General features: G+C 35.4%; 1 protein-coding gene across 2 annotated transcripts in view; it reads left to right on the top strand.

Moving 5' to 3' along the window:
- TNKS (tankyrase) overlaps positions 1-20045 on the top strand; it is a 227899-nt gene that overhangs the window by 53375 nt on the left and 154479 nt on the right. For both annotated transcript variants that reach the window (XM_024251108.3, XM_054561190.2), the window contains exon 3: positions 5749-5844. In XM_024251108.3, coding sequence (XP_024106876.2) covers positions 5749-5844 — 96 coding nt within the window. The remainder of the gene's footprint in view (positions 1-5748; positions 5845-20045) is intronic.

Below are 20045 nucleotides of genomic sequence, written 5' to 3'. Positions count from 1 at the left end.
CTTGAATTTTCTTTTTTTCTTTTTTTTCTTTTTGAAATGGAGTCTCGCTCTGTCGCCCAGGCTGGAGTGCGGTGGCATGATCTCGGCTCACTGCAAGCTCCACCTCCCGGGTTCACGCCATTCTCCTGCCTCAGCCTCCCGAGTAGCTGGAACTACAGGTGCCCGCCACCACGCCTGGCTAATTTTTTATATTTTTAGTAGAGATGGGGTTTCACCTTGTTAGCCAGGGTGGTCTCGATCTCCTGACCTCGTGATCCGCTCACCTCAGCCTCCCAAAGTGCTGGGATTACAGGCATGAGCCACTGCGCCCCGCCTTGAATTTTCGTAGTTACTGTTAGTGGTAAATCAACTTCAGATAATTTGAAAAATAAAATACATTAGCTTGACTACTTTTATGCTATAATAAGTAACGTGTATTTTGGATGAAAAGATAAAAGAGTTTTTTAAAAATCTATAATATATAAATATATACTGTATTATTACTGTATAAGATATACTGTAGCATACTATATATGATATAATGTATACTGTATAATATAATGGCATAACTTATGCCATTATATAATATTATACCATTTTAACATACATGTTTGTGTAGAAGAAATTGTGTATAAACACAAGGATCTATCATGTTTCAGTTTATAAAAATAGTTTGTCTCTTAAAGCTCATGTGTATTGGTAAAGAGTCTTATACATTGAAGGCTGTACTATAGTGAAAATTTAGTCCTTTGATATTCTATAAAATTAAACATTTTCTTTGCTTAAAAAATTCAAGGAACTTGGTCCTTTATGTAATCCTGTTTTTGAAACTCAGTCTAATAAATGTATATCTCTTTACTCTTAAAGCGTTAGATGCTTATAATTTTAAAGTAAAAACTTCCTAAATCATCTTCTGATAATTTACTCTAAAAAGCTTGCTACATTTTTAGCTTGGAAAATTCACATTGTTTCTATGTCTTCTGTCTTTTAAAATCAGTTAATAATGCCTGCAGTTAAACACAATTTATTATAATAGCACTTTGTAATTTTCTAGGAATTTAACAGAATGAGTCTTTGTATAAATGTAGAAATATTTTGTTTTTATTTGCAATAATTATGCAAATGCTTAACTTTAATAGTTTTAAACCATGAAATGAAACAACATAGCTAGAGTAATACATGCTAAATTTGGCTCCCCGTGGCTGAATGCCTGTACCAGAAATGGGAAAATCGTGTGTCCTTCTTGCCATAGCTCATATGAAAATGATGTTTGAATTTTGTGACCCTAATTTAGTTTTAACTGTCTTGTTATGCCAGCTGCTACATTTTCTCCGCCCCTCTTACCTCGGAAGGAGATGAATAGAGCTGAGATGCATTAGTAAAACGATTAGAAATCACCTACTCTCTGGAATTTGAGGTTTGATAATGTCCCAGTGGTTAAAGATAGTATAGGGGGCTTTGTGAATGGCCATAGTACCCTTGAATTTATGTACTGAATGTTACTCAGATTTTAGTTTCCTTCTTTTTCTTTCAAACCTTACTTTGTACATTGTTGATGTATTTCGGGAACTTTGCTTCAGGTATTTGTGCTACTTTTTAAAAATAATATGACACTGTATCATCAAGCAATGTGCTACTTTTTAAGAAAAATCTGTTTTATATTAGTGTGCTATCAATGCATATTGATTTTACAAGATGAATTTCTAATTTTATTTTGTGTTAATAGTCACATTTTATTATTCTCTTTAATGGCTCAGAATGTTGAAAACAAATTTTGAAGCATCCAGAATTGAGTCTTAGATGACACCACTTTGAGTACAGTGTGGCATTCTTGGAAACTGTTGTTACCTTTGCCTCACGTATGTGCCATTCTTCTGGTATTAGAAAATAGTCCCACATAAATCCCCATAGAGAACAGTGTGAAGGATCAGATTTGAAGGCACTTTAGGATGAAATTCTATTTGAGAAATTGCTTGGGGAATATTACAGTTTGGGACATTTAAGAATGTATCTGACAACCTTCAGTGCTCCTGGTCTCAACTTTTAGTTTTGTTTGTTCTTTTTAAAGAGTTAAGATAAATGAAAACCTTTCTATTATTATTTTTTTCATTTTGATTCAGAGGGTGGGAGAAGAGATTCTATTTGAAGCAGCTGTTTTTTATTTTTATTTTTTGAATATTTTAGATTTTAATGCTTCAAGTCTTTGGCTATAACTTTAAAAGCATTATCAGAGATTTGAGACCGCTCCTAAAATATGTAGAGATCACCTTATCAGGTTTAGCCCCTTTATTTTAAAAGTCGTGAGAACTGAGGCCCAGAGAATTTCTTGTGTGCCCTGGCTCAGTGCTTCTCAAATTGTCTATGGTAGAGAACTGGGTTTTCTTTTTTCCCCAATGCGTGACAGACCAATAATTTTGTAAAATATAAATAAAAAGAAGTACTGGAGAAGGTAATTTTGAAACAACAGACATAGTTCTAAATACCTTCAGTTTCGGTTCTTATCTCAATGTAGATGGATTATAAACAGTTCTGGGAATGGAATTTAGTATAATATGCTTTGTATAGCATAGACCTGGGAATGGAACTTTGTATAATATGCTTTGTATAGCACAGACCACATTTATATAGCACTGCCCAGGGTCAGGGGTCAGCAAAATGGTCCGTAGGCCAAGCCCAGCCTATCTCTTGTTTTTGTATGGCTTGCAAGCTAAGAATTGTTTATATATTTTTTAATGGTTTTTTAAAAAATCAAAAGAATATTTTATAAATTTTATAAAATTTAAGTTTAAAAGTCCTTAAGTAAGATTTTATTGGAATGCAGCCATGCTTATTCATTTAAATATTATCTGTGGCTGCTTTCGCACTGTAATGGTAGAGTCAAGGGGAGGAATGAGTACCCTTGAACAATGCAGGGGTTAGGACCGTTGAACAACGTGCAGTTTAAAATTCGAATGTAACTTTCTCCCACAAAATTAATAGCCTACTATTGACCAGAAGCCTTATTGATAACATAAACAGTCAATTAACACATATTTTGTGTGTTATATGTATTATATATTGTATTCTTACAGTAAAGCAAGCTAGAGAAAAGAAAACATTTTTAAGAAAATCACAAGGAAGATAAAATGTATTTACTATTCATTGAGTGGAAGTGGATCTCCATAAAGATCTTCATCCTCATCATCTTCACATTGAGTGGGCTGAGAAGGAGGATGAGGAGTGGTTGTTCTTGCTGTCTCAGGGGTGGCAGAGACAGGCACACTCAGTGTAACTTTTACTGAAAAAAATCTGTATATATGTGGACTGATGCAGTTCAAACTTGTGTTATTCTCAGCTACAGTTGAGACAGAGACCAAATAGTCTGTAAAGACTAAAATATTTACTATCAGGCCTATTACAGAAAAAGTTAGCTGACCCCTGCCTTAGAGCAAAGCATGGAATTAGTCGTCACTGGTAGAGTTGAGAGTACACATTTTAATATGTGCTTTAAATATTATGGTGAGCTGATGGGGATTGTTATGCTCCCTGCCCAGCACCTTTGCATGCCACTTTATGTTCTAATTCAGTCCTCCTGGCAATCTTGTAACCTTGTATGAAAGCTGGATAAGTTTAGACCCCTGCTGATCTAATGAGGGGTTAGATACCTTCTCCTAAAAGTCTTAACTTTACTGAGTTTTTAATTTTTAATTCATATGTGATGAATGAAATATGGTTAAATATTTTCTAATGTGAATTTTGTTATCAGCATCTGGTTTAGAAAATTCAGCTGCTTCTTTACTGTTGCTGCATTACTTTGCTGTAGATGTGTCTGTGTTCAGGTCTAATGAAAGAGATAGGCATGGCCCAAACATATTTAGAAAACATCTAATTCAAGTAAATGTTTACTTCTTTTAATGTCACCTAAAGTACAGCAAAACTACAACTAAACTGTAATGGCAGATTTCTGTTGTAAAATGGGCAAGGTATAATAGTTAAAATACTAGTCAAAACAAGAAGGATTGAAGTTTTAGGTGACTTTGGAGAAACAGTCAGACTTTTTCAGTGTTTTACTTCTAGCACTCATTAAAAACTACAAAATGAAAGCTCCCATCATATAATTGTCAAACTCAGATGAAAATATTCCTTTACTTCTTGTTTAAAGCAGATTCTGAAGTTCCTGAAGTATGCAGTTAAACTCTGCTTTTCATGGTAGCTATTATTTCTTCTGTTTTCTTCCCCTTTGCATGTGATCACTCAGCAACTAAATAAAGTTAGAGATAGTTATCAGCTTGCATTTGATACTTGAGTCTGCTTTATGATAAAGACCTTTTATAAGCCAAATCTTCACGTTAGAATTTCTTCCTGGAATTAAAAAACATGTTGCTACAATAGCTGTACCCATTATGATGAAAGAGTAACTACACTTTGATATTGTGGCACTCACTGTTTTATTCTACTGACTCTTGAATCAGTTTATAAACATCTGGAAAACAATTATGTTCATTGTTTGCATTCACATAGGAAATAATACAGAAAGGCTTTGTAAGATCTCACTGCATCTTCTCAAGCCATAGCTGGTTTTTATTGTCCCAAGTCTGAAACTCCCCAAAATGTAATGTGTGAGATGTACAGGCTCACCTTCCTGGCAGCTGTGTCCTAGTTCTGGATAAGGCTGTTGTTTATCCATTATAACAAAGCCACTGATTTTATGGTTAATGCATTAAAGGAAAAGGAAGAGCTTTGTAAACAGAAGGACTTACTGCTTGGTAATGTGTGAGTATTACCTTCCAAATATTGCTAAAGAATGTATGTGCTTTAGCATGGAACTGTCATGAATGAATGAAAATTTGGGACTCATCAACGGTAGTGCCTCATAACTTACAATTGAATTTTACTTACTGGAACAACTTTTTATACATTCATTTATTTAATCATTGTTTGGGTAGTATTACAGCAACAGTCTTCTCCTCTCCTGCCCTCTCCACGCTCCCTACGTATACACACCACATACCAGATGTGGCTGATAAATGTTTTGGATTAATATATCTGGATTTTACTTACACAGTGATTTTCTCTTTTGTAGGAACCTCCATATTTAAGAATTCTCAGTAGCTACTTTTTACCCATTATGGCAGGCATTACATTCATGCCTTAGGATATATTATAGTGACTGAGTTTCTGTTTCTAAACATTTTTGATGGAAAGAATGAGTATAGGAGGCAGTTCCTTTTTGCAGCTCCACTCCAGGGGACCAGGGTTACACGCATTACTATGTCTGTTAAACTTCTTGGAAGCAAGCCAGTATGTTATGGTGAGTTTCATGTGCAAGTGGTGAGCCACTAAAAGGCTTGCACAGTATTATAACTCTTCTGAGGAGAGGAAGCGTTTGGAAATTCAGCAGTAAAGCAGCGACAGCAACAAACAGCTACAGTGGTAGTAAAGAGAGGGCAGGTTCACAGTTAGCATATTTCACAGTGTGAGCCAGCGAGCACATAGCTTCCCGTACTGCTGCTTGAAGGAGGCAAACCAAAACTCTACATTGCAAGATTTTTCTAGTTTCATGTTTATGATGTTAAGTCATGTGATAATACTGTACCATAAGTTGCCAACTTCATTTCACTCTAGAGAGGCTCCTTTGCTGCAGTGCTTTTTTTCTTTTTTTTTTTTTTCTTGAAAGAGAAAAAATTTGTGCAATGTATGTTTATGCCTACACCATGCCGAGACGACACTTAACAGTAAATAATCTCTGTATCCCCGAGGTAAGATATTGTTTCTGCTTTCCCTGCACAGTGCTGCTGCAGCACGGAGCTGATCCAAACATTCGGAACACTGATGGGAAATCAGCCCTGGACCTGGCAGATCCTTCAGCAAAAGCTGTCCTTACAGGTAAGAGCACAGAGAGCTACCGAATGATTATATCTGTGTAACTCCTTACTTGATTTTATAAAATCTTGTTATGCTGAATTTTTCTTTTCACTGATGAAGCTAAGCAAATATATCTGCCATTATCTACTATATTATTGATTTGATAGCTGTCTCATTAATTGCTATGCTGTCATTAGCATAAGCAGTAAGACTGTTGGTCTACCTAGAATGATAGCATTAAATCATAACATCTTTTACTCATATTTTAGTCATTTTTATGGTTTATATCATAATTTTTCTGTATCTCATCCTCTCAGTTGTTTAAGACCTTTACTGTTGAGCAAGCAAGGGCATTTATATTACTATAAAAGTAGTTTTGATAGGAAAGACAACCTGCTGCCTGCTGCCTTATTTCTTGGATCGATAGTTAAATAAAATATGCCGCTGCCTCTCCCTTGCCACCCCGTTTATACTTTAATCATATGTTTTCACTTTTACCATGATAGCTAAGTTATTTTTAACTGAGGCATTTATTATTTTCAAATAATGCAAATTTGTGGCTTAAGTATTAGTTTTATTAAAGCAAATGCCAAGAACCAGCAAAGAGGAAATGCTAGAATGGGAAAGGTCTCTCATAACAATATAGAAAATAGTGCTCTAAGTGTTTTCATTGATCTTCATTCTCAAAATGCCGCATTGGATCTATTTTTGTTTTTATTCTTAGCATCTGAGGCCTGCTGCCTTTGCCCTCTTTTACTTAACTGACCTTCGTAATGAGCCTCTGTCACTGCAGTGCTAACAGTTTTGTTTTAGGTTATGTGAAAGTAAATGACTTTTAACTACCTTTTAAATTTGCCCATGGTCGAAGAAAATAAATCTTTTGTTCTTGTTTAGGTTTAGAGTCCATGGTGTGAAAATTTAGCAAAAATACTGAGGTGAAGGGAAAACGTTTATGTACAGAAAGCTTTGAAAATCTATGGAATTTTGCTTAATTACTCTGCATAGAAAAACAACTTTGCACTGTGCTAAAATTAATATAATTATTGCTCAGAGTAATATGATTTTTCTCAATCAAAGATTAGTGTATTTAGTTGCTGAATAACAGTAACATACACTAGAGTAATAAACCTACTTAAATTAGTGTAGATAAGAAATTTAAGTATAAATATATAATTTTAAGTAGTGAAATTAAAATACATAGCCTCGGGCCTGCTCAGATTCTACAGCCTTTCAGTCTCTTAACAAAGCCCTGGGCAACAATAGCAGCTTTAGAGTGGTCTCTGACCAAAGGAGAAATACAGTGCATAGTAACAGGGGTAGGTTATGAATGCTGAGCAAGAGTCTTTCTATATCTAAATGTCCTCCCTCTGACCTTTCCTTCTCTCCAACTCTCAACACCCGCTTTGTCCATTTGTCAGATACATTTAATGCAACAACGCTTTTAGATCTACTTTCACTTTTTTAAAAGGTAAAATTTAATATAAGTTATTAACAAGAAACTATATCCTAATTTGTAATGAATTTCAGGGGAGATTATATTGGATGTTGTTAGTTTGGGAAAGAGCTTTGGAACAATCACTTGTGGAGACACAAGATTCCTGGAGGACAGATATCACATCTACTAAAATTGACTTGAAAGCCATCTAACACTGTACTTTGCTTAGATAGGAAGATATGAAATTCTTGGTCATAATACTGATTTTATTAATTGTTCTTTTCAAGAATATCTACTTTTTTGGAAATGATTTACAGCTTTTCAGATGTGATTTAAAAGGAAAAGTCTAGTAATATGGTTAATTTTGTTGAAATATAAACCAGTTCTATTTCTACATTCATGCTATATAATGCAGTGAAATAACACTTAGGTGAAATGTATTCCAAAATGTTTTTCTGCCCATACAGGTTCTCTAATAAGTAATTCTTTCCAGTGGAATTATGGTGAAATAATTATTTCCAGAGCTAAATTTAAAAGATTAAACATTAATTTTTTTTAAAAGGGTTTCTTTTGAAAGGAATGCCTTAGAGTTATTAGAGATCATTCTGAGTAACATGTCATTCTTTATTTTTATGCCAGATGCAATTGTAGTACCGTTACTTACCTTGAGAGTGAAATTTTCCTTCTTAAATATTTTTTCTTTGGGAATTTACTTGCTGCAAATCTCTTTCCAGTATCTCATTGTTTTATGTTATTACTTTTGTGCATTAGCCTAAACTATGTACAAGTATTTATGTGTTTTCCTTAAAGGCAATTAACAAAGTGACACTCTCTCTCTTTTTTTTTTTTTTTTTTTTTTTAAATGGAGTTTTGCTCTGTTGCCCAGGCTAGAGTTCAGTGGCACGATCTCAGCTCACTGCAACCTCCGCCTCTTGGGTTCAAGCGATTCTTCTGCCTCAGCCTCCCAAGTAGCTGGGACTACAGGCATGTGCCACCACGTCTGGCTAATTTTTGTATTTTTAGTAGAGACGAGGTTTCACCATGTTGGCCAGGCTGATCTCGAACTCCTGACCTCAGGTGACCTGTCTGCCTGACAGTCTCTTTTTATAGAACATTTACAAATATGTGACTAATACCATCTTACACATAAGAATGCATGTTTTTTAATAAAGCTGTACAAAGCAACAGTGTACCCTTAATTTTGTAATTAAGGGACCCTAGCATGTAGCCATTGGTTTTGGATAGTACACTTGGGTATTTAAATGAGAAGACTTACTCAGAGAGACTCATCATCCTCTTTGCTGAGTTACTGTGTAAGTGAATGATAGGCTTAGAAGAAATCTTGAGGGCTTTCTTTTGTTTTTCTGCTAATGACTGAAGTTCTGGTCGATAAACTGAAGGACTTGGAGGTATTTAGGTTTTTTGTTTGTTCATTTTTTATTTTAAACAAGGGTATGAAAAGTCAAAAACAGCCTATGTAAATGTTATTGAAGAGCAGTTTTTGTGTGTTTTGATTATAAATTTTTTAAAGTAACATACATTTGGCCTTTTCTTTCTGATTGTAAAAGAAATACATTCATTTGGAAATTGAGAGAAACAGGAAAAGGATGAAAAAGAAAAATCATTTGTAATTTTGCTACTTAGAGATAACATTTTGGTGTACTTTATTTATAACCTTTTCTTCTGTGAGTATCCCACACTCTTATTTCTCTTTAATCAAATCAGCCTAATACGTTATAAACTGCTTAATAATATATATTTTTCAAATTTATTTTATATATTCAATAATATATATTTATATTATATTATATATTAAATAATATATAATTATATTATTTAATTATATATAATTATAAAATATATAATAATATATATAATATATAAACATATATATAATTAAATAATATATATTAAATAATATATAATATAATATAAATATATATTATTAAATATATAAATATATTAAATAATATATAATATAATATAAATATATATTATTAAATATATAAATATATTAAATATATATAAATTTAATATATATTAAAATATATATATTTAATAATATATATTTTTCAAATTTAGTTACATAAATGTTCCCAAAGGCATTAAGTGCTTTTCATAGTACCCTCCTATGAGTATATTTTAGTTTTTTGACTGAATTCCCTAGTGTTTCACATTTAGGTAGGTTGTTTTCTGTCTTTATTCTTCCTTGTGAATTTAGAGTCATTTAATCAATTCTGTTGGAAGTGTGCTTCATCAGATTCAGTCTTAGCATCCATGGACATGGTAGATACCTCTGTTCTTGACTTTGAAGTAAGGAAGCTTTGGAAAATGAGGAGCTTTCCTTTTTAAAAAGGCTGCACTGCATGTGGTATTATGGGAGATCCACATTTAAGTTAAAGGTGGTTGACAAAGGGAATGTTTGTTGAAGAGGGCTAGAAAGTAGGGTCTTTGTTAATTATGTGAAGGAGATTCTCTGGGCAGAGTGGAAAGGATAGAGGGAGCAGTGGAAAATTCAATAAAAATAGAGGTAAGAGCAGATTGAGACTGAGATTTTGGAAAAGGATAGATAACCAAAGGAATGTTTGTCGTTGTCAGGACCAAGGATGATGGGGATGTAAAGTGAGTGAATTTAGATGGTCACAGCATTGCTAAGATGGTTGATCCTAGTATTTTCCTAGTGTATTTAGGGTTAAGGGGATGGGGAAGGAGGATATATTTGCATTCAGGTGTCTCAAGAATAAATTAGCTTTAACCTGGATTCATTGCACTTCTGTGGAAATCCAAATCTATGATTGATGGGTAGCCTCCAGTCTCTCTATAAGGAATCAGCTGTGGCTCAGGCCACCAGCAATATTGAGGTGTCTGGTGTGTTCTTGCTGAGACTGGCTTAGTAAGTCAGCAAAATGTATCCGAAATCCTTTGCTTTTTTTTTTTTTCTACTGACTGCCTCCTGCTGCCCTTCAGATAAGACCAACATCTTTAGCATAACCAGTGAGGACTTAAAAATGATCTGTACCCTGACCACCTAGCTTTGACTACTAGATTTTGCTGAAGCGAAAATTTGGAACTCTTTCCTTTTTTTTTTTTTTTTTTTGAGACGGAGTCTCGCTCTGTCGGCAGGTTGGAGTGCAGTGGCGCTATCTTGGCTCACTTCAACCTCCGCCTCCCGGGTTCAAACGATTCTCCTGCCTCAGCCTCCCAAGTAGCTGGGACTATAGGCAGGCGCCACCATGCCCGGCTAATTTTTGTATTTTTAGTATAGACGGAGTTTCACCACGTTGGCCAGGATGGTCTCGATCTCCTGACCTCGTGATCCGCCCTCCTTGGCCTCCCAAAGTGCAGGTGTGAGCCACCGTGCCCGGCCAGGACTCCTTTCTTTGCCTCACACTTTGTATCCAACCTATCAGTAATTTAGGTCTACCATACTTTCAAATCCTCAATCTGACCGTTTCTCACCATCTTCGCTGCTTTAGCCCTGGGCCACACCTTCATCCTCTGTTTCACAACAGCAGTAGCCTCATAATGGATCTCTCTGCCAATACTTAAACTTCGCTCAGTTCTCCTCACGGCAGCTAGAATGGTCTTCCTAAAGCATAAATCAGCTCTATAATCAGAAAATTCTTTAGTATATTCCCATAGCCTCTGAATAAAATTCAGATTCTTTAACAGTGGCCTGTCCTGATCTGGCTCCTGCCTTGCATTTCTCTGATCTTGTCTTCTACTGTATTCTCTCTTGGTCTGTTTGCTTCAGCTACAGCTGGCTGCTTGCTGCCCCTCAAACAGATGACACCTTATTCTGTGTCTGGGCTAACATAAGCTATTTACTGAAACTGGAACACTTCCCCAGTTCATCAGTTAAATCTCTAGTTCAAACGTCTACTCCTCAAAGAAGGCTTCTTGTCCCTGGTGCCATTAGCCTACTTGATTTCCTTCATGGATTTATTGGTATCTGGCATTGCATTGTGTTGTTTTGTTTATCCCAGTAGAATGAAAGCATCACAAGGGTTTGGACTTCTGTCTGTCTCGTTTACTTCTTTATCCCCAGGACTCAAAAGAATACGTAAAATGATCAATCAAATAAATATGTCTAAGGTCTGATTACTGATAATTGGGGGCAGCATATTTTCCAGGTCATATAAATACTCATTAACCATTAATTATTTGACATTTTATGCCAATAGTTTTAATACATTTTTAGCTTCCTAAAAATAGTTTTGAATTGCATATAGTCATATACATTTCTTAAAACATAAGTGCATTTTAAAAATGTTTTAATTGGTAAGATGGATGAGGTTTACTGAGTTTTTATCAACAGATTTCTCAGATGGCTCTTATGATTGAGAACATTCAAATTCTGGAAAGATGAAGCTGCCTGCAGCTGTCACATCAGACATGCAGAGGCCTTATTTTTGCTTTTTTTTTTTTTTTTTGAGACGGAGTTTCACTCCTGTTGCCCAGGCTGGAGTACAATGGTGCAATCTCGGCTCACCGCAACCTCCATCTCCTGGGTTCAAGCGATTCTCCTGCCTCTCAGTCTCCCAAGTAGCTGGGATTACAGGCATGTGCCACCACGCTCAGCTAATTTTGTATTTTTAGTAGAGACGGGGTTTCACCATGTTGGTCAGGCTGGTCTCGAACTCCTGACCTCAGGTGATCCACCCACCTCAGCCTCCCTAAGTGCTGGGATTACAGGCTTATTTTTGTTTTTTTCTTTTGGCCATTGTTCTGTTACTTTGCTGTTTTGCACATTAGCTATACTATAGCCTGGCATATTGAATACCATGTGTATTACATGTTTTCCTGTCAGACTATATGATTATTTTTCTCATGCTGTTAATCTGAACTTAAAGAATTACTTATCAGTTATTAGAAAGTCTAATTATACAGACTGCATCCTAGAAAATAAACTACAAGCAGAAATAAACCTTACCTTACTTATTAAGAAAAGTTGCATATTTATCTATCTGAATTTTATTAGGGGAAATTATTTTTATATTAAGATGAATTTCTGATTTTAAAAGATTGCCTTTAGTATTACAGCAAAGGAAGTTAAAAGGCGTTACTGCTGAAACAAAACAATATGAATACTCATTTTAAGTATATGTTAAAATGTTAATTTCTTGACTAAGAAAATTATATGAATAGTTTAATCTTGTATAATTTTGGACATGAGTAGGAAAATTTAAAGTTTGCTATTAAAAGTGGTTGAAAGACTTTTTTGAAATTTTTAAAATATGAAGACAATTTAGGAGAAGAATGTAAAACTCATACCTTTTAGAAAAGATTATATCTGACATAAGGGATTAATTTCAATTTTCAAGTGTTGTTTGTACCGTGAAGAAACAGCTAAGCTAGTTTCTTTTTTTTTTAATTAGCAGCAGGTATTTGTTTCATAGTTCATATTGAATGTTTAGATTCTTGCAGCAAGCAAACAAGTTAGCGTTACGTAAAATACAGTGACAATAATAATAGCTGACACCTCCTGAATCCTCCTTTGATCCAGGTGCTGTTTCAAGGGCGTTAAATCCTCACAATGAAGCTATGAAGTAGATACTCATAGAAATAGATACTCGTTTTTACAGATGGAGAGGTTCAGTTATTTCTAAGTTCACAGAACCATCAAGGGAAATTATAGGAATTTGAATTCAAGCAGTTTGGCTCTAGGATCAATGAGTGCTCTTATATGTGCAGAATCAGACTTTTTACCTGTTTGTTCATTTGGAAGGACATGGCATGGCCTAAAATAAAGATAAAATTAGAGTGGCCCCTAAATATAAACTCCAGGGCTTAAATCTAGTCTGTTAATATAATGTTCTTTTTTTAGATTAAAGATTATTCCTTTTGAAAGACAAGTTACCTAATATTGCCAGTAAGATTCATCATCATATTATTATAATAAAATGGATTAATTTGGTAATAAATTGATTTTTTGAACTTTGCATAGTAACCTTCCCTTATCTGTGGGGATACGTTCCAAGACCCCCAGTGGATATCTGAAACCACAGATAGTACTGAACCCTGTACAGACTATGGTTTTTCCTATATGTACATACCTGTAATAAAGTTTAATTCATAAATTAGGCACAGTAAGAGATTAACAACAATACCAATAATAAAATAGAACAGTTATATTGATAAACTATAATGAGAGTTATGTCAATGTGGTCTCTCTCTGTCTCACAATATCTAATTGTACTGTATTCACCTATTTTCAGACTGTGGTTGACTGGGGGTAACTGAAACCATGGAAAGGGAAAATGCAGATAATGGGGAATATCATAAATGATCTTCAGTCTTTGCTCTCTAGTCACTAGGGTTGATGAACATTCATTTGAAACTTAAAACAACTAGACTCTGGAAGGAAAGATGTAGTATTTAAAGTGTTTGAGCTATTCATAGGTAAAAGGCAGATCAAATAATGTAAATAGACCTTAAGTTAGTTATAGATAGTAACCTGTGTACAGGCATACCTCAGAGATAATGCAGATTTGGTTTCAGACCACTATAAAGAAGCAAATATTGCCATAAAGTGAAACACACTTTTTTTTTTTTTTGGTTTCCTAGTGCATTTGAAAGTTGTGTTCAGACTATGTAGTGTGCAGTAGCATTATGTCTAAAAAAAGTACTACCTTAATTAAAAATTCTTTATTGCTAAGAAATGCTAACGAAGTGAGCACATGCTGTTAGAAAAATGGTGCCAATAGACTTGCTGGATGCAAGGTTGCCACAAACCTTCAATTTGTAAAAAATGTTTATCTGCAAAGTGCAATAAAATGAGGTATGTTGTTTATGGAGTGGGAGGGAATAGAAGCTAACTTTCTGGGCTGGGTGCTGTGGCTCATGCCTGTAATCCCAGCACTTTGGGAGGCCAAGGCAGGCAGATCACTTGAGGCCAGGAGTTCAAGACCAGCCTGGCCAACATGGTGAAACCCCGTCTCTACCAAAAACACAAAATTTAGCTGGGTGTGGTGGCGGGCACCTGTAATCCCAGCCACTCCGGAGGATGAGGCTGGAGAATTGCTTGAACCCGGGAGGCGGAAGTTGCAGTGAACCAAGATCGTGCCACTGTACTCCAGTCTGGGTGACAGAACAAGAGACATCGTCTCAAGAAAAAAGGAAAAAAAAAAAACAAAAAACAACTAACTTTCTGTTTGGATAATCTCGGCACTCTAGTACTTCAAGTCCTTCCAATGAATCTTTTTGTGTAATTAAAGCCACCAGGCTTACATCATTAAAATCAGCATGATCTTTTAACTCATCAAAAGTGACATATTTGTGAAGCATGATAACTTGTTAGTGTATACTCTGAGCGCAGCTGTCATTTTCCCTAGTAAATTATAGCAACTCTATAGCATTTGTATTGCAATTTGGATTAGAACTTCAACTACAACCAAATTGGTATTTTAAATGGTTCTTTAAAATATAATAAATTACTGTTAATATTTGCTTTCTTAAAGTAGCACATGTGACATTAGAATTCATTAATGCTTTGCTATTGTAATGGTTACTAGCTCTATTCTTTAAGATTTTTATTAAACTTCTATTTTGACATAATTGTAAGTTCCCACGCAATTGTAAGAAATAATAAAAAGAAGTCCCTTGTACCCTTTTCCTAGTTTCCCCTAGTGGTAACACCTTGCAGAACTGTAGTATAACATCACAGCCAGGATGTTGACATTGATGCAGTCAAGATATGGGACATTTCTATCATAGAAATACATAGATATTGTTTTGTACTTTACTTATAATATCTTTATCTAGTTTTTTTTTAATTAGGATAAACCTGGCCTTATAGAATGAGTTAGTTTTCCTTTTATTTTCTGGAAGAGACTGTAATGTGTTAGTAATACATTTGGCCCTAGGTGTCCTCAGGGGTACTGGTTCCAGGATCCCCTGAAGATGCAGATGTTCAAATCCCTTATAAAAAGTTACATAGTATAACCTGTGGAGGCATAGCCTCCCATATACTTTAAATCATCTTTAGTTATAATAACTAATACAAAGTCAGGGCTGTATAAGTAGTTTTGTTATACTATATTTTTATTTGTATTATTACTATTTAAATCTGTAGTTGCTTGAATCCATAAATGCAGAACCCACAGATACATAGGGCCAACTGTATTTCTCCTTAAATGTTTGGTAGAATTCACTAGTGAAACCATTTGGGCCTAATAATTTTATTATTATTATTTGATTCAATTTTAAGTAGGTCTAAAACTAATTGGGTTATTTATTTCTTCTTGTGTGAGTCTATTATTTATGTCTTTCAAGGAATTGGTCAGTTTCATCTAAGTTGTTAAATTTGTGCATAGAGTTGTTTTTAGTTTGTTTTTATCAGATGTTTGGTGCCTGCAGGGTCTGTAGTAATAATCCCGTTTCATTCCTGATATTGGTAATTTGTGTTTTCTCCTTTTCTTTGTCAATTTTATTGATCTTTTCAAATAACCAATTCTTTATTTCATTGTTTTTTTAAATTCTTTTTCTGTTTTCAATATTGTTGATTTTTCTTTTTTATTATTTCCTTTTTCTGCTTATTTTGGGCTCATTTTGCTCTTTTTCTGGGTTTTTGAGGTAGGAGCTTAGAAAATTGACCTTTTTTCCCCTTTTTCCTAATGTATGTATTTAATGTTATAACTTTTCTTTTAAGTACTGCTTTTGCTGTGATTCACACATTTTGATTTGTTCCATTTTCATGTTCATTCAGTTAAATTTCGTATGTTTTTAAATTTCTCTTGAGATTTCCTCTTTAACCCACAGACTATTTAGAGTATGGTTGTTTAGATTCTGTTTGTAGATTTTTCTGCTACCTTTCTCATGTTACTTTCTAGTTTGATTCCATTGTGCTTGAACAATACTCTGTATGATTTCAATTTTTTTGATTTTTAAATCTTTATTTGGACAAAGGTAGGACAAAGTTCATGGCTCAGGACATGGACTATTTTTGTAAATGTTCCATGGGCATGTGAAGAGAATGTATTTTCTGATGTTTTTGGATGGAGTGTTCTATAAATGCCTGTTATTAATAGATTCTGTTGGTTGATGGTATCATTGAGTTCTATATCCTTGGTGATTTTCTGTCTGGTTGTTCTATCAGTTGTTGAGTAGTGAAGTTTCTAACTATAATTGTAGATTTAATTATTTCTCCTTTAACTTCTATCAGTTTTTGTTTCTTATATTTTGTAGCTTTGTTGTTTGTAGCTTTGTTGCATACACATTTAGGATTGTTATAAATGTGATTGACCCTTTCTTCATTTTATAAAAACTCTTTCATAATTTTCTTTGCTCTAAATTCCACTTTATATGATGTTAACATAGCCACTCCTGCCTTTTTAAAATTGAGATTTGTGTGACACAGATTTTTCGATTGTTTTACTTTCAACCTGCCAATATCATTATATTTGAACTGAATTCCTTTTAGATGGCGTATTAGTTGAGTTATGTTTTCTCATCCACACTGACAATTTGTTTTTGAATTGGTATACTTAGGCCCTGTGAGATTTGTGGCAAATTCCTCACCTCCAGAACTGTAAGATAATAAATGTGTGTTGTTTTAAGCTACTAAGTTTATGATAATTTATTGCAGTAGCAATAGAAAACTAGTACAGTATCTATTGGTTGTCTTTTTTATTCAGTTTGAGATCTTCATAGTTCTTGGTATGACAAGTGATTTTCTGTTGAAACCTGGGCATGTTGAGTATTATACTGTAAGACCCTGGATCTTACGTAAATTTGTTTTAGCAGGCTTAATTTGATGCACTCTGGCAGGAGGATTGTGGGGGTTGGGGAAGGACACTGCCACCTTACAGTCAGTTGTGGGTAGAAGTCTAGGTTCCCTATCTGGTCACTTTTGACACCCATGAGGGAGTTTTTAATTATTGCTGCCTCTCCTGTCAGTGTACTTGCTTGGGAATACTATAGTATTTATTAATTGCAATGGCTATACTCTAAAATGTGTATTTGGTCTTCAACCAGTTTCCTGGCATACAATTCCTAAAAATATTTAGAATCTTCGAAGTCATGTCTTTTTATATGCGAATGAGTTTACTGATGCGTGGCAGTCTCCAGGTAGCTTCAGGATGGAGGCTGGTCATTGGATAGACCAGAGCATAATTAGAGGGTTGGACTTTCAGCCCAACCACTGAGGAAGGGAGAGAGGCTGAAGGTTAAGTTGATCACCAATGGCCAGTAGTTTAATCAGTTGTGCCTATGTAATGAAGCCTCCATGAAGACTCACAGAGTTTGGAGAGCTTCCAGAGAGCTGAACATGTGGAGGTTCCTGGCAGCCGGCGCTCCAGGAATGGCATGGAAGCTCCTCTCCCCCTTCCCATCCCTTGCCATATGCATCTCTTTATCTGTATTCTTTATAAATGCTTTATAATAAACCAGTAAATGTAAGTAAGTAAGTGTTTTTCTGATTTCTGTGAGCCACTCTAGCAAATAAATTAAACCCAAAGAGGAGGTCATGGGAACCCCAATTTATAGCTGGTCTGTCAGAAGCACAGGTAAAACAACTTGGGATGTGTAATTGGCATCAGAAAGGGCAGGTAGTCTTTGTGGGACTGAGCCCTCAACTTGCGGGATCTAATGCTGTCTCCGGGTAGTGTCAGGACTGATTTGGAGGCCATCCTGCTGGTGCCTGTGGCAAAATTGCTTGCTTGCTTCCTTGCTTGCTTGCTTGGTGTTTAGGGAAAACTCCCCACACATTCATTCAGTCACAGAAATCTTCTGTGTTGATTGTGGTGGTGCCAGAGCAGAGGAAAAAGTGTTTGTTTGTGTTTTTCCACTCACTGTTTGGCCTGTTTTGTTGCCATAATCAAGAAATGAATGTAGCTGGAAAAAAGAAAAATACATGTGTAATTGTCAGATTTCACTTTATAATCATTACCATAAATCTCAAGTGGGTTTTTATCCTTGCCTCAGCCATTTCTTTTTACACATTTTTAGCACTCCTTCAATTTCTTCCTCTCAGCTTATTAGTTTTTTCATATTTCATTGAAAAAATAGATGCCATCAAAAAGAACTTATTGCTATCACCAATTCAACCAACTTAGCTGCAGCTGCACTCATATACTCTGCTTTCCTTCTTCCTTCAATGGAGAAACATCCTGCTTCTTTCTAAGGCCACCTCTCGTCTACTTTTTGCTCTGGATTTCATTCCATCTCACCTTCTCAGGAATTTGTTTCCTGCAGCTATGCTCTGCTTATTGGTTTATATCCATCTGCTTATATGTATTGAATTCTGGGAGCTCACATCTTTTACAACAATAAAATAAAAAACCATTCTTTTGTGTCAATTCTTACACCACTCTTTAGTCACCTGTTTTTCTGCTTCCCTTTAGAGTATAAGGAACTGCCCATGGTTGCTCACTACTTTCTTACTTTTTAGTCGGAACTAAACTCACCTGGTACTGTTTTCATCCCTAACGACTGTACTAAAATGCCTTTTTGCTGTTGTTATTGTTTGTTTTTTCTCCCTGAGTTTTTCAACAAACTCTGTCTTGCATATCCGTTGACCACTTTCTCGTGGAGCCTCTCAGCAGCATTCAACAAAATTTATTACAACTTCATTTTTTAAATGGTCTTCTAATGACTTGCAAGGTACAAATTCCTCCTGCTTTTTTTTTTCTCTCATTTCATCGATAGAGCTTTCTCATGATGATTCTTTCTCTTCTGCTCCACATCCAGCTATTAGAAAGGCCCAGGTTAAGTCCTAGGACTTTCACTCCTCCCCATCTAACTTTGGGGTGATTTCATCGAGTCCCTTTTAAATGACATCTAATGTGCTAAAGACCCCTCTTGTTCAAACCTCCTACCTTCCAGTTTATAGCTCTAGTGTTGCTCTGTCCTCTCCAGAAGTACGTATCCTACTACCTACTTGACATTTCCAAATGAGTTGTCTGGATGTGTCAACCTTAACGTGGCCAACACAGAATTCTTTATCTCCCTATCCAACCCTATTGCCATGCCCACCAAACTTGAACCCCGTTCTTTCCCTCTCGGGACATATTACCGCAAGCTACCCAGTTGCTCCAGCCAAAAACCTACAAGTCGGACTTTATTCTTCTCTTGTTCTCTTACCTTGTGTTCAGTTCATCATCCAGTTTTGTTGGTTTTACCTCCAAAATCTATTCCAAATCCATTTTTCTTAGTTGTTGTGACTGCCAGCAAACATTCTGATTTATACTAGGTCTCACCAAAGTGTGGTCTGCAGGCTGGTTTCAATGACCTGTTTGTTTCTGGCCTGCAATGAGATAAGGGGCTGGCACTAGAATATAAATCAACGGTATCACTAAGCACACCTTTAGTTTACTTAACTTCTTTTTTTAATAGCAAGACTTCCTTGTTGAAAAAGCAGTACATTCTGATTCAGACTCCTAATCTTGCTGAGCGGTGACACTGCAGCCCAGCTGTAGACTAATGGCTGATAGCCCCCGACTGCTGTACATCAGGCTTCCTTAAGTCTGTTCTCTACATAGCAGACAGAAACTTTTTTAAAATGTTAACTAGTTTATTTCATTCACCCCCTTAAAAATCTTTTCACTTGGAAAAACATTCAGACTTTTAATATGGCCCCTATCTACCTGTCTGACTGCAGTGGTTAGTACTTTTCCTGTTGCTCCTGTATTCCAGCCATAGTTGCCTCCTTGCTGTTACTCAAGTTGGTTTTTCTCTTGGGTTCTTTTTCTACCTTTCTTCTCTTCCCAGGCTGCTAGTTGCTTTGTTTGAAATGTTCTTTTCCTCAAATTTTTGTTTAACTACTTTCTCTTTTTGGTTTTGTTTGTTT

This window comes from Pongo abelii, chromosome 7, assembly GCF_028885655.2.
Source record: "Pongo abelii isolate AG06213 chromosome 7, NHGRI_mPonAbe1-v2.0_pri, whole genome shotgun sequence".
NCBI lineage: Eukaryota > Metazoa > Chordata > Mammalia > Primates > Hominidae > Pongo > Pongo abelii.
The sequence above is the reverse complement of the archived record's forward strand: the minus strand, read 5'-3'. Positions and strand labels throughout refer to the sequence as shown.